This window comes from Syngnathus floridae, chromosome 17, assembly GCF_059516105.1.
Source record: "Syngnathus floridae isolate MCC-2025c chromosome 17, RoL_Sflo_1.0, whole genome shotgun sequence".
In the NCBI taxonomy this organism is placed as follows: domain Eukaryota; kingdom Metazoa; phylum Chordata; class Actinopteri; order Syngnathiformes; family Syngnathidae; genus Syngnathus; species Syngnathus floridae.
The window spans coordinates 6,799,555-6,814,474 of record NC_142429.1 but is presented as its reverse complement, the minus strand read 5'-3'; the positions used below and the strand labels follow the sequence as shown (position 1 = coordinate 6,814,474).

The window sequence follows — 14,920 nt, the reverse complement described above, 5'->3', positions numbered from 1 at the left end:
GGAAGGAGAATAAAGGGCAGATCAGATGGGGGGGGGGGGCTTTAGTAAGCTGGGAGACACACAAGATGGAAACGCAGTCCACTAATGAAGGGAAGGGAAGCGTTGGCAGAGCGAGATGGGGCGGGGTATCGGGAAAGAGTGAGGGTGATGTGTGGGGGTGGGCTCCTGGGTGGGAAGGAATGTGATCATGGTTTTGAGGCCTGTTTTGTTTTAATAATACTGTAACTAGGGAGACATGTTTCATTCCACAGTGATTTAAATATGCCCGTGCTTGTGTGTCATCTGCCTGTATGTGTGTGTGATGTGTGTCGGGCCGCTTGAGTGAACATATGGTCAAACAAGTGGCGAGATGCAGCATGTGAGCGGCTGGCTACGTTATATGACTACTTTAGGCATTTAAAAAAAAAAAAAGTGAAGATGGAAGCACAAAAGTGAAGGTACTTCACTTTATGGGCTGAATGCGTTGTCACATGCTCTTCTAAAATACAAACACCAGCCTACGCTTCCTCATAGTTTGCTTTTGGGAATTCCTTGATAAGATTCTGAATTAACTCAGGCAGGTTGTAAAAAATAGACTCTGCTGTGCCAGGAAGTGTTGATTCATTTTGATGTGCAGATAAGGATACTGCTGGAGGCACGTAGCTCACCTGGGAGGGACACCTATGTCGTAGTTGTTTAAATGATAGCATCACTGAGGCATTGGGAACTCTGCCAAATTCCATTTGCTCAGGTCTGTCTCATTTTCAAGTGATGAAAGGTAAATAAGTTTACCTCCTACAAGGAAAAGGGGATGGGGAGAAGTTAAAGAACAGCAAGCTGAAGTGAAAATAGAATACGGAGTTGATCTTTCTACATTTTGGAGGATATTGGACTCCTGCTAGTTCACTCCAGGAGTTTGTGATAAAGGTTATTCCACATCTAAGCAAATCTTTTTGGACTCACTTTATGAATGAAGATTCAATTCAAGACCTCAAACTGTTCACAATTCTGAATTAAAGTTGCCTACAATGTCTGATATTGAGATTCACAGGGAAGTTGCTAACCAGCTAGCAAGCTAAATAACAAATGGGATAGCCGCTATAGCTAACCGCAGGCTAACTAGCTAGCTAACTGACCTAATTTCTAGTCAAATCGTTAAGTCTAGTGGCCACTGTCAAACGCCAAGACAAAAACCACGAGCAACCCTCCTGGCGAATCAAATATTAGGAACCCGGGAGCTACGCCAGCTTTTTAGCCCGCAGTAGTGCAAGGCGTAATAGAATTAAACCGGATTAAGAGACTCTTTAGTATGCTCAAATCGAGGCCTGCTCCCCTTGCCTCACTTGCTGCTTTGCATAATTCTGGCGGTGTCAGTGAATGTATTGGTTCTTGTCATTAGCATTGCGGGCGGGAACCCCGGCTTGGCACAAGTCAGTGAAAAGAATCAGCTAGCGGGGTCTGGGGCAGACATAATGTGGTCTTCTCGGTCTCTCCGATAGATTTCAGATACTCTCGAATTAGCACATGCTTAATTGTTTTTAGGCCTTGATCGCTGCCAAATGTGGAATCCTAGCTAAGTATTCATGTTTCTGTGAGACGTTCGTCACATAGGCGACGGGAAATGCCCTATACTGCTAGTTAATCAGCGTGTGCATAGCTGCAACACAATACTATCTGATTAGGGCAGTGTCATTGCTGATTAGGATCCTATCGCTCCACTGAATGCATGCTACACAGGCTTTTTGTTTTTCCATTTCTTTTTTTCAACTCAAAGAGTTGAAAGGCTCACATTTGAGGCGGTCACTTTGATGATGCTAATATTAGCAAAACCACAACAGTTGCCGATTTGGGAGGAAATGGAAGGCCTTGCACAAACAAACAACGTACGGACAAATGACCATTTAATTTGGAATGTTGAGTTCCACTGAACTATGAGGTTAACGTGCTAAGTTGTCACGCGCACAAGCCGAAATGCAAATGTTTGCCTTTGAGTTTCTTTTCAGCCAACATAATCTCAGTTTGTTATGAAGTACGCCAGACGTCAAATGGAGCAGAAATTGTATGCACAAGTCACTATTTATTTATCTATCAAATTGTCTACACAAGAGGCTACCTGATAAAGACAAAGGCGCCCAAACACGTTCAGGTTGACCTGGAACATCCCTTTGAGGAAGGTTCAGGTGCTTTCCGGCCGACCAGCCGTTTCATGTTGCTCTGAAAACAAACCGCGATAAAATATGTTGAAAACACCTCTCTGGGAAAACGGATGAATTGGATTTTTTTTTTTTTTTTTCCAGAATGGTGGCAACGCAGCTGCATTTTTGATGTGACGAGCTTTTAATAAAACAAGCTTATCTAGGAGAACATAGACAAGACGTGCTGGCGGGGATCCACCAGTATTTTATTTAAACTGCACGTCTCGAGAACGAGTGACGTCTGCTGCAGTGTGTGTGTGCGCGTGTGTGTTTATGCTTGTTCTGTAACCCTCAGGCTGCTGAGGGTAGACTGGAATGTAAAAACACCATCATGTGAATAAAAACAATAGGCAGAATCTGGGAGGTGTCAGCGACAATGGCAGTGGAGGAGATGGAGGCGCCTGATTTGGGTCTTCAAGGTTAGCCAGCCGAGTAGCCAAAAATGGTGCGCACGTGTCTCTAATAGTGCGTCGTTAATGTTAACACAAACTGGCCGCCCATAGAAAGACACTTGAACAAACTTTGACTATTCAGGAAAACATATATTTCTTTATTAATTTAATAACTTTCCAGCATATAAAGGAAAATGTCTTCAATAATTTGAAAATAAGTGGAAGTTCACGATATTTACAACAAATTCAATTAACATGATTTTCTTTTGGAACATCTTTTGAAAAGAACAACCCAGAAATGATTGTGTTCCTCTATTTTTTTTTAACTTATTTAGTTTCATGAAAAAGGCCATTTTTAGCGCAATATTATATGCACAAGAGTCGGAAACTTAATAGTGTGAAAAATGACGCTGATGTATTTTATGCAGGGGAGGACACAGCGTGCGTTGGAGCGTTAATGTTTGTTTTGGACTTCCTGTGAATGAGAGGACGATCGCGTGTGAGAGAAGAATGCACGCGGCACGGAAGTGCACAGAGTGTTGGAAAAAGGGGGAAAAAACAATAACAACAGGGGGTTGCATGGACAGCAAAGTGTCTCTTTGGCAACAGTGACGCAACAATCAAGTGCTTCAAAGACAATATTTGGACATGTGGAGTGTGATGCAGTTTGAACTTAGTGCAGCCGTGCTTGGAAGACTGCTGACTATCCGTAATGCGATTCCCTCAAAAGGTCAAGTGTGAACGCTGACATGATGCAGCAAAGCCGAAGTGAAACAAATAGTAGGTCCTGAACTCGGGCTGAAATTCAAATAGAACGGAGAGAGTCTACAACACCATGCATCTAGCCTGCACACATCCATGTTACATAAAAATAATCAATACAAATAAATCGCCTTCCTATGAGGCTCATGTTAGCATATTAGCTTAGCATACCTACATACCACTCAGTAAGAAATTGAATGGCGGTAGTATTTTTTGTTTATCATTCCTCTCTTAAAACAAACAGTCGCTTTCCTGAGGCATAGGGGCAACAGGTGGACCGCAGTGGATTTTTACGACGGATTGTTTAGAGTCTTTTGGTGCAATTGTGAAACAATGTCACGGCTGCCGCTGACCGTTGTTATTAGTGTTAACCTGAGGTGCTGGTGAGTTATGGTTGCTTCTGTCCTGTAATTATGTTTTCCCTTCCTCTCGCTTGTGGAGAGAGATGATGACGGCAGTGGAAAAGCCTGTGAAGGCGAGCTCCACTCGGGGAAGATGAGGAATGATGGCGGTGACAGGGAAACAATCCCAAGCCTGGATGTGCAGAAGTACCCTCTTGTCTGTCTAGACGGCCAGCAGCTGTCTTCGACAAGAGCCGGCATGTGTGTGAAATGTTTAGGAAGATGGCAATCTGAAAGTCAACTATTTAAAACAAAAACAAAAAAAGTGTTGGGGTATCTTAAACGAGTTTATAGCAATCTTGTCTGGTTAGGTTATAAGTGACTCTGCCTATGTACTGTATCTAGCAAGTTAGCTAAATTAAATCTACATTCGCTTGAGAGAAACTTTTACAATAATTAAGTTTTTTCTTCATCAAATTCACAAGCGACAAAACATGGAAATGTCTGCTCTGGTGGGTTGTTGTTGGTTTTGTGTGTGTGAGGTCTGGAGACAAAAACAATAAATGAGCTAGCTGATGTTAGCGACAAGCGCTAACACTATCTATGCATCCATTCTCTGTACCGCTTATCCTCACAAGCATACTGGGGCTAACATTAAAAAAGTGCTCATTCCTGTATTTCAAAATAAATTCTGGCCATCATCGCTTTTCATTGACTTTATCACTTCCATTTTTGTTTTAATGCTAGTGGGCCAAATTTCAATATCTTCCACGATCTTGGCCTTATTGACCAAGCAAGCCATAGCAGGGATTTAACAGGTGGATCGAATAACATGACCTCATTTTAGTATCCCAGTTAAAAAAAACTGTTGCTTCTAATACTTTTTCCTCCCATAATGCATTTTAATGCAGTGTGATCCTCTCGTTCTGTTTTCCGTTTTCGCTCTCCAGTTTTCCAGGTGAGTGCCCGATTGCTGCGCTGATCCGTGGCAAAACCAAACATAACGCTTTGTTTATTTAACCACAGGACTCAGCCGAGTGTGAAAAGCTACGCAAGGTGCTGCCCTAACCAAACAGAACAGTGATAGACGTTCCGACCTGACTGCCATTTTTACAGCACGGCATCATCGGCTTGCCATTTCCAGAGGCCCTGATGCTCTCTACCTTCCATCATGTCAGTCGTAATTTTAATTGTAAGTCGATGAATGGCAGAGGCGGAAAAGTGCGCGTGTGCCAGAATATAAGCTTCCTCTGCGTACAGAGCCGATGTGTGTTAAAGCATATTTACACGAGACGCCAAGGAAACAACAGAAGGTCTCAGTTTAAAAATCTCAATTGTTTCTGAGGGGATTTGCCTGCACAATGCAGGCCTTTATCAACGACTGCGAGGCTGTAACAAGACACGCTCACACGAACTTTAGCCTACACCAAATACAGTGGTGAGACTTGAGCCAGTCGTGAAGTAGCTAGCGTCGATAGAGTCAAGGCCAATTGAAGCGGCTCCCCTCATTTCCGTTAAAATCAAGTTTTGTGGGCAATTGGTGACTGCCTTGCACCCATGACCTTGTTTTTAAGACCTTAATTTTAAGATGACACTAAGTTCATTTCTACGATGATCAATTAGACAATTCACTGTTCAGAAAATGGATGTAGGGATATTTATCATGAAACATTCATTGATGCTAAACTTGGGTCAGAAAGCAAATTTGACAAATTTCGATTTGCTCTCACTGTCTATTGTTGTTCCAGGAGGAAGCAAGAATGAGAAGAGAAAGAGAGAGAGAAAACAGGCCCTGAGGAGGAGAAGAGCCAATAGGCAGAACAAGTTGAACTTGAGGCCACACTTCAAACAGAGAGTGTTTTTTGACAGAGATCCCTCTCATGAGGCTATGCCGGAAAGTGGATTTATAGAGCCAAGCAACATGTACCTCCGGATAGCCACGGAAAAAATAAAAATTCAATTCCCAAATTATATTTCCAGGATTTATGAAAGAAATGAGGAAAACAAATGAGGAAATCAGATGACAGCGCTTGCATCTACAAAAAGCTTTTGGTGTCAGGAAGTTTTTTATTCTTCTCAACTTTGACTGAAGAGGGGTTTTGAAAACGTTCTCATTGGAATGGAAAAGTAATCATTTCATTCCTATTGGTAAAAACATTTTAAAGGGAATTTAGAAATACAACAAAAATCAGGTAATGACCAAACACAGCTGACTCGTTTTCTGTGTTTGGTCATGTGACGTTCACAAGCTGATCCTTTGGGCACTGTGATGTCATTTGCAGTCGGCAGCAAGTGGCAAAATGGCCGCCACTTGAGCTAGATAAAGACGGATGAGTTTTGCTGCTTAAATCATATTCTACAAATGCATTTTTAGACTTATTATGGCAAAGAAAAGTTTTGACTTGACTTCCTCTTTTAAAAAAAAAGTGAATTTTTTTTCTCTTTTTTTTGCTGTTTTAGTCCGACTGAGTCCAAATGAAGTTTAGCGGAGTGCAGCCAGCACTTTTGTTCCAATACTGCTCAGAATTCTCAGTGTGGCTTGGCCTCACCACTGACTCCACAACTCACACGCTCTCAATAGCGACCACTTGTTCTTTTTTAACTCGGGCTCATAACATTGAAGCTTTTTCTCTTCTTTTGTGGCTAATTATTCTAAATGCCAGGCCCTGAATTTGGCTCGCAACCAAAGTGCTGCAGCAACGTGACGGGCGGACAAGAATCGCCACTCGCATTGTAATTACTTACCCTGAATGTGCTTTATTTAATTAAGAAACTCACAGAGACGGGGATTTCAAGGATGGTGAAGTTGTTAAGTGGAGGGAAGGGTGAGGGGGAGGCTAGATGGAGTAATGGAGGGAGGCAAGTGGATGGAGTGATAGAGAGGGGCCCACATCTAGTGACACAGACGATGGTTTGTGTTTTGTCGGTGGACCAGAGAAGATGCGCTCTCAATGAAGGTGGCTCCTGCATTATCGTTGCACACGGTGTGTGTGTGTGTGTGCGCCCAACAGAGGCCTCACTATCTGCTGTCATGGAATAGTTTGCTAAATTCTTGCGATTTCTTCTGTTTTAGGTTGCAAAAATAAACAAACGTGCTTTGATCTGCTTCATATTGTGATTACTAGTCATCTATTTTTTAAAGCTATCTAGCTAAACCTACCATGCGTATTTTTGGAATATGGGAGACAATGCGAGACCATGCAAAGGGGTGGATGTGATAACCCATGTGTTGCCTTTTGTGAATTTTAAGGAATATATTTTAAGTGAAGTAATGTATCTTAAATTCCATTATATGATAAAAAGGAAAGATGAAGACAAATTAGTAACAGTTGTATACATGTCCTCGTATTTGTCATGTTGTTCTATAGTTACATACTGTACTTGACACTTAAAGTTGGACTCAAGTGCAAGAGCACCCCCTAGTGGCCAGCCACAGACAAGGGTGTCAAACTCCTCTCCTCGGGGGCCGAGTCCTTACATGTTTTCCAAGTTTATTCTTGTTCCATTAAAAATACAGTCAAGCCTAAAATTACCCATACTTTGAGTTGAAGTGAATTTGTAGTTATTTTCTTCAGTGAAAGTAAGCTAATATATTTTTAAACAACATACATATTTACATACAATTCACAAACAATACACATAATTTACATTTAAACTCAACGTTAGTTGAAGAAAATAATTTCCCTTTCAGTTAAACTTTTCAGTTTCAGGAATTTTAGTTTCAACCCGGGTTGTTTTATTAATTCTAAGGTTCAATCTGTTTAGTTACCTCGCTTTGTGTTGTTTGAATAACATTCAGTACAGGTATGCAAGTAATTCGAAAGTAGTAAATCTATTTTGAGTTCAGTTAAAGCCACTTTTAAATTCCCACCATTTCACTGATTTTGTTCAAACCAATCAATATTTCAATAACACCATTACAGCATCATCACATATATAGATCACAAAAATAAAAGTGACAATGTACAAAACTCAAAACAATGCAGCAAAAGACTGAACGACTTTCAATATCCAAATGTCTCTATATGCCTTCAGTTGGCTTCTCCTGATTTTCCTGAATAGTCAGTCAATCCTTTCTGAATCCACTTCGGTGTAACAGAGGAAAAAAATGGATAGATCCTACCAGGTTCGATGAAAAACGTCCAGCGAGTGCTCTGCGCTCCTGCGTGAGAGACAATTCAAAGGCCTCTTTTGTGGCTCGCCATCTTGCGACTCGCACAAGAAATCAGCTTTGTTATTGGTTCCGATGTTTCTGAACCAACTCTCGTGAATCAAGTCCCGTTCCTCACTTAGTGCATCACCAAGGTGAAAAGAAAGTTTGAAAACAGAAAAATAAAGTCAAAAGTCAAAGTCTGCTTTATTGTCAATTTCTTCACGTCAAGACACACAAAGAGATCAAAATTACGTTTCCCACTATCCCACGGTGACAAGACATAGTACACAATATACATACAGGTAAACAGCACAAAAAGTAAAAACAAGAAGGCACAAACAATGAATAAATAAGAGCGATGAATAAATAATAAATAAACAAATAACAATAAATAAGAGGAGCAAAAATGGAGCAAGTGTGCATACAGTAGACAGTCAGAATATAGCGCAAAAGTACAGGACATTTTATCCAGTCGAGGGTGGAGGGGCGGGAGAGAGTTCAGGATCCTAACAGCCTGGAGTATGAAGCTGTTGGTGAGTCTAGTGGTGCGGGACCTCTTCCCAGAGGGCAGAAGATCAAACAAAGAGTGAGCGGGGTGACTCACATCACACACAATCGTGGTCGCCTTGCGGGTGAGATGGGAGGTGTAAATGTCCTTCGGGGGGAGTGAAGCACCAATAATCTTACCAGCTGTGTTCACTATGCGCTGCAGGTCCTTCATGTTGTATTCAGTGCAGCTACCACCCCACACAGCGATACAACTGGAGAGGACGCTCTCAATGGTGCCACGGTAGAATGTGGTCATGATGGCCGGAGGAGCACTTGCTCGCCTGAGTTTCCGCAGGAAGTACAGTCGGCGCTGAGCTTTCTTCGCCAGTGATGCAGTGTTGGTGGTCCAGGAGAGGTCCTCACTGATGTGCACCCCCAGGAATCTGGTGCTGCTCACTCTCTCCACCACAGCACCGTCGATGGTCAGTGGCAGGTGTTGGGTGTGACCCTTCCGGAAGTCAACAACAATCTCCTTGGTCTTGTTGACGTTCAGCAGGAGGTTGTTGTCCCTGCACCACGTGGCCAGAAGGTCGACCTTCGACCTGTATTGAGTCTCGTCGCCCTCGGTGATGAGACCCACCAGAGTCGTGTCGTCGGCATATTTCAGCACGCGGTTGCTGCTGTAAGTTGCAGTGCAGTCATGCGTCAGCAGGGTGAAGAGCAGCGGACTGAGCACGCAGCCTTGGGGGGTTCCCATGCTCAGCGTGATGCTGGCGGAGATATCGCCAACACGTACTACCTGAGGCCTCTGACAGAGGAAGTCCAGTAGCCAGTTGCAGAGGTAGGTACTGAGGCCCAGCTTGTCGAGTTTGCAGATGAGTCGCTGTGGTACAATGGAGTTGAATGCAGAACTGGAGTCCACAAACAGCAATCTCACATAAGAGTCCCTTCTCTCCAGGTGGGTGAGGGCTGAGTGGAGGGCAGAGCAGATGGCATCCTCAGAGGACCGTTTGGCTCGGTACGCAAACTGGAAGGGGTCTACGGTGGGGGGAAGAATGGATCTGATGTGCTCCATGACAAGTCCATCAAATACAAAAAAAACTTTATATAATCCTGTTTCACTCTCTCTCTTACCTTTAGTTTAACGTGCTTACTCCCGTATTTAGTGCACCTTTGTCGTCATCCGAAAAAGAACGGCGGAAAAAAAAAAGTAGAGTTCGCATTTTTTGACACATGGGTCTTTTCATTACGTCATCATGTCTCCTTCAAAATAAAAGTGAATGTTCACACTTATCATTGTAACAAATACAAAACATTAATAAAATAATGAATTTGTATTGTTTTAATAATTTATATGCTTTTAATCTGTGTTGGTCTGTTTAGAAAATATTTACAATGTACTTTCTTTATGACTGTTTTATAAACTCTTATTTTGCAAGGCTATGTTAACCTGGGTTACACCAGCTAGCGTGAAGACGTCTGACATTCATTCATTTATTTAAAAATGAAACCAAAGATTTTTGTAACTTTTATTTTAGAACAATTATTTCAAATAATAATTATTTCAAATAATTACTTCAAATAATAATTATTTAAAATTTATTTTGATAGGTTTATGATCACGTGATTATAGGCGTGGTTTGAAGCGCACGTGATAATCTAACTTCCTGAAAAACTTATGTTAGAGCATGTTCGGGCAAGTTCTCCCACAGACAGCTAACAATCCTTCACTGATTTAAAAATGAAAACAAAGATGATTGTCTTGTTTTTGTTGCGTTTTTACTTTGTCAGCGCAAACCAGGGTAAGCTCAAACATTTAGCTTTTTCATGTGCTTGGTGTGTCGCACGGGAAATTACTAATCAGAAATGTTCTTTTCGTAGTTCCTACGCAGCGTAAAAATGTGTCCTGCCATGAAATTCAAACCAAAGGAGGCTATTTCTACAAAATTGATCCTTGTACAGAGGGTGAAGTTGTCATTGAACAGAACAAGGTATTTGTTATTGTTTTTTTTTTTCCAATCTGAAACTTATCTTGATTGACAAGTTCACGTGGGTTCTGTTTTCTAACAGCATGTTATTGGAAGAGCCATGTCCGGCAAGTTTTCTTCCACTGATCTAGTAATACTTACGAATGAGAGTGGTATTGTCACAAAATACTGCGAGAACACTTTGGCAGAGTTCCATGGTTGTGATGTAAGTTCTGTTATTTCTATCATGTTTTAAACCTGACTGTTCATTAATGTGATTTTGTGAACTGTGGATTCTATAATGGCCAATTCTACTGTCTTTCGTATTTCAGAAGACGTCTGTAGCTAGGATAGAATACTATCCTACTAATGATACTTCAAACAATGGTGGGTTTGGACTGGTCTGAGTCATGAAACGCCACGGTATCTAACAATTCAAAACTGTGATCTGTATGTTAGGAGCGCCCGGATCCAGTAGCCATCCCAATGTAACTCATCCTATTGCCAATGATACTTATGGTGAGTTTGGAACTGGTCTGAGTTATGAAATGCCTAAAATCACGCCTATCTAACGATTCAAAACTGATCTGTATGTTAGGAGTGCCCGGAGCCAGGAGCCATCCCAATGTAACTCATCCTATCGCCAATGATACTTCAAAGAATGGTGAGTATGGGACTGGTCTGAAACATGAAATGCCACGGATGAAAACGAGTCCCACCCCCTGATAACGATGACTATGTGTAGTTGTCCTATCCATCGGGATGGTCGGAGTTCTGGTCGCCTTGGTGTTTGTGATGGAGCCCTGGAAGTGCGTGAGGTAATATGAAACTTTTCTACATTTGTTCAGTAAAGTTATTGGCGAAGACAGCAGAAACAGCACAGAGCAAGTTGACAGGCGGGCACCACCCAACAAGCCATATGTAATACTTATTTTAAAGGAATATTACTTTCACTGACCGAGGAAAATTATGGATTACTCGATGATCAAAATATGAGATTCATTTGATAATCGATGTTTGTTGATTAATTGATTCATTTAGACACCTCCACATGACACATAATTTATTCCCCTCCAGGAGGAGGAAACCAGACAACCATGAGGGAAACGGTACAGCAATGCAGCCCCTCAAGTAAGGCCTTTTTGTTTTGTTAAAAAACAATAACGGAAAAAACGTATGAAATTGGTGTTTATTGTTGCCGCTTGTGTCTGCAGTGCTGTCACTGAGGCTAATCAAGATGCCCAAGCTTAGGTTGGACTTGTTTCTTCTCTGCCAGTAAGTCCATTTTTCTGTAGGTCTTTAAATGCTAACCATTCTATCTTTATTTTATACATTCATCATTTCATTTTGTTTGCTTGTTTCTTTAGAGCATTGATGTGCAATCAAAGGCTGACAAGAGGAAAACGCTGTGCTGGTTGCACATAAGAATGGCAAAAGGAATATATTAGTAATACATATTAGTAATTAATAATACTTTATTATTATGCCTCCTATAGTTCTGATATAGCAACAAGATGCGATGGACGCAAACTGCTAGTATTATACTGTACTTTATTATGACAAGCATATAAAACTATAATAATAATAATAATAATAATAATAATAAATATATTCCTTCATTGTTATGACCCTGATCGGAGGGTTTTCACATGTATTGGAAATGAGCGCTTCAAATATACGTATACTCTGACTTATACTGTAACTTTTTTCCACCAATTATAATCTCTGCTACTTGGTAAGCTTGAAATAAAGGTTGATCATACAAAATCCGGTGTCCTTTTTTGCGAGGGGGTGGATATTTAAATATAATAATAGTACAGTATATAGAACTATATTAAAAAAACTGTCCTGTATATTTGAGAATGGAATCCAAATTTATGACGCAGTGCAATAAAATGTATAAATAAAAAGCAATCTTGTGGAAAACGGCAAATCAAAAACTGCCCTTGGAGATTTTTTTTTCATTTAAATTAATAGATATTATTGCCTATTATTTTCAGGCTTTCCACCATTTAGTAATTAATAAATATGTTTAAAACAAGTGTCAACCTTGACATGTCCTGATGTATGGCGGCCATTAACTTTACACAACCACACGAGGGAGAAAGACCGAGTTGAATTTTAGTTCAATATCTCCTGGGATCTACAGGGCCTTGATTTGTCAATGGCTCTCTATTTTAAGATTTCCTTTCATGTACAGAGACCTTGAGGGAAACCGACTCTTTGACCTGGAGAGTGTTTCCAGGTCGGAGGCTTAGTTTGGTAGATGTTTGTGTCGAAATAAAAATAAAATCAACAGGGGTGAGCGCGTGGCCACAGCTTTGACGTTTTGCCACGCGGGTAACTCTTGGACGAATTTGGTGGGGTTGAGCAACAAAAGCTGTCACGTCTACGCTCGAGTGCATGTAATAGCTCCACATGAGCTAATTAGCCACCAAGCAGCTTGTAATGATGCAGCCACATTTTGGAACAGTCAGCGGGAGCATCTTCCCCCAAAGTGTTCATGCCACATTGAAAGCAATCCAACCTGTTTTATTCCCTCCCGTAAAATAGCCATAAAACAAAAGTCACCTAAAGGTCACGTTCTTTTCTTAAGCAACTCTCATCACATGTGTCTTTATAAAAGATTTCATTCTTAAATGATTCATTTTACAACAAGCTTCCACATAAACTGGGCATCCATTTTGATTTCCAAAACATTCAACTAAGACTAATTTGTGCAAATAACTTACCGTTTAGCTGTGTAGTCTTACGTCTGGACAGAATATTGATGCCACAATAAATTAAAGTCCAGCTAGCTTGCATAGATAATTTCTGAAACAGGTAGATACAAAAAAAGAGACTTAGTGGTTGTTTAAATTCACTTGGTTGCTGGGCCTGCACTCCAAAAACCATTTAGCATAGAAACCATTAAAAAGTGCATTTTCTGTGTCACCAGGTGCTGCCTTGCAATTAGTGCTTCGATAAAACAAGAAATCTTTATAATACAAATGAGAGCAACTAGCAGTGGCTCTCTGGACCACACTAGTGCTAAAACATTTATATTTTTTTCTGACAATATAACAAAATGTACTCACAGTCCCACTTTAATTGAATTTGTCTCTCAAAAGCCACCATCCTTTCTGGTTAATCTACTGTAGAAACAAACCCGATGGCTAAGCTATTAAGCTTGAGTTTTCGGCATTATTTACATAGCAAATGAACATGGTAATGTGCGTTTCAATTGAAATATTTACAAAAAAAATTAGGTGTGCAGAATATACCGCCTAAAAAGGACACAAACAAGCGACACGAGGTGCTAACAAGTTACCTTGCATCAACGGAGGAGGAATGGCGATGTACATCACGTGACCACTCACAATCACCTGCAGTGCGTCCTGGGCATTTTGTTAGTCATCAAAATAAAGATGCATTCACGAGCTAAATTAAAAAAAATAAACGAGTGGCAACAGTGGTATTTGCAGGGATGTAAAAATGATTTAAAGACACCCATTATTCTTATAATCGTTATGCTAATCACTTAGGCTGAACCTGAAGCATGACGTCATCGCTGTTAGTACATTACACTATCGGGCACATTAGGTAGACACACACTATTACGTCCAAAAAAAAACAACACAACCAAAGAAACATTTTTCTCTCCATTCAAATAGTCTTTCAGCCGTGAAGAACCATTGAAGAGCTATTTCATTGTTGTCCTTATCAAATAAAAAAAAAAAAGCTTACTTTTGATTGACATTTTGAAACGGTTGACTGTGCACTGTAGCTAATGAAGCATTCAGTGAGTTTACAAAGCACGTGTTATCATTACTCTGGTTGCAAAAGGCAACAAACAAACAAACAAACAAACAAACAAACAAACAAACAAACAAACAAACAAACAAACAAACAAACAGATAAATCTTCATATCGGATGTACTTCAAAGAAGTAGCCGTCTTATTTTTAACGTTGCTGGGCCCACAGATGCTCAGCACAATGCGGCTGTAACCTGCAGACGGGGCGCATGCATAAAACATGAGCCTTACATTAGTCACTCTCTTCATTTATATGAATCGTCAGGCAGGCAGAGTTGCAAGCTTACATGCATATTGTGGATGCTGTAAAAAATTAATTCCATCACGTGCACACAGTCAGGGCACTCAAACACACAAGTCAAAGGCAGTTTCTTTAAGATGCTGCCAGAGAAATATGAGCTGTATATATTTAGATTTGCACTTCATATATGATTTTGACAAGCTTTTGGCAACAACATGAGCGGTTTTCAAATTATGACACTATCATTGACTTAGTACTGACATACACGTACACCTGTCTTGGAAAAGATGCATTCATTTTAATTTTGGATATGCAGACTCCTTCATTCTACCCTCCATTAAACACAGTGGCTGGCGACTACAAGCGAGCGCCCCAGAAATCTAAAAGCGCCAGTGTCTTTAGCTTCAAAGAGAAGGACAATCACATTTTTCTGTCTTTAACAAAGCCCATTTATTTTAGCACTCTCCATTGGAAGCGCGACGTGATAACCTCTGCACTGCAAACCACCAACCGAGAGTCATTTGAGACAAAGCGCCGCATCCCTCTCCTTATCTCCACATGCAGCCTCGCCACAAATGCAAGCATCCAGCCACCTACCCCTCCGGC

General features: G+C 40.8%; 1 protein-coding gene and 1 long non-coding RNA gene across 2 annotated transcripts; one reads left to right on the top strand and one right to left on the bottom strand.

Moving 5' to 3' along the window:
- Positions 1–6,992: 6,992 nt before the first annotated feature.
- Positions 6,993–13,573, bottom strand: LOC148384016 (uncharacterized). Its single transcript, XR_015853316.1, has 3 exons — positions 13,356–13,573; positions 13,011–13,092; positions 6,993–7,957 (listed from the first exon to the last, which is right to left on the bottom strand). It is a non-coding gene; the product is annotated as an uncharacterized LOC148384016 (long non-coding RNA).
- On the top strand, positions 9,962–12,045 carry LOC148384017 (uncharacterized). Its single transcript, XM_088357370.1, has 10 exons — positions 9,962–10,113; positions 10,193–10,302; positions 10,382–10,504; positions 10,611–10,665; positions 10,738–10,797; positions 10,877–10,942; positions 11,024–11,096; positions 11,356–11,409; positions 11,493–11,553; positions 11,646–12,045. The coding sequence occupies exons 1-9, from the start codon at positions 10,053–10,055 to the stop codon at positions 11,527–11,529; spliced, it is 639 nt and encodes a 212-aa protein (XP_088213496.1). The 5' UTR covers positions 9,962–10,052; the 3' UTR covers positions 11,530–11,553; positions 11,646–12,045.
- Positions 13,574–14,920: the final 1,347 nt, after the last annotated feature.

Bases quoted from the DNA above. Each gene is read 5' to 3' on its own strand.
- LOC148384017 (XM_088357370.1), top strand. From the start codon at position 10,053: ATGAAAACAAAGATGATTGTCTTGTTTTTGTTGCGTTTTTACTTTGTC. The intron at 11,097-11,355 runs GTAATATGAAAC...ATTCCCCTCCAG, and splicing joins GAGCCCTGGAAGTGCGTGAG to GAGGAGGAAACCAGACAACC. The intron at 11,410-11,492 runs GTAAGGCCTTTT...TTGTGTCTGCAG, and splicing joins ACAGCAATGCAGCCCCTCAA to TGCTGTCACTGAGGCTAATC.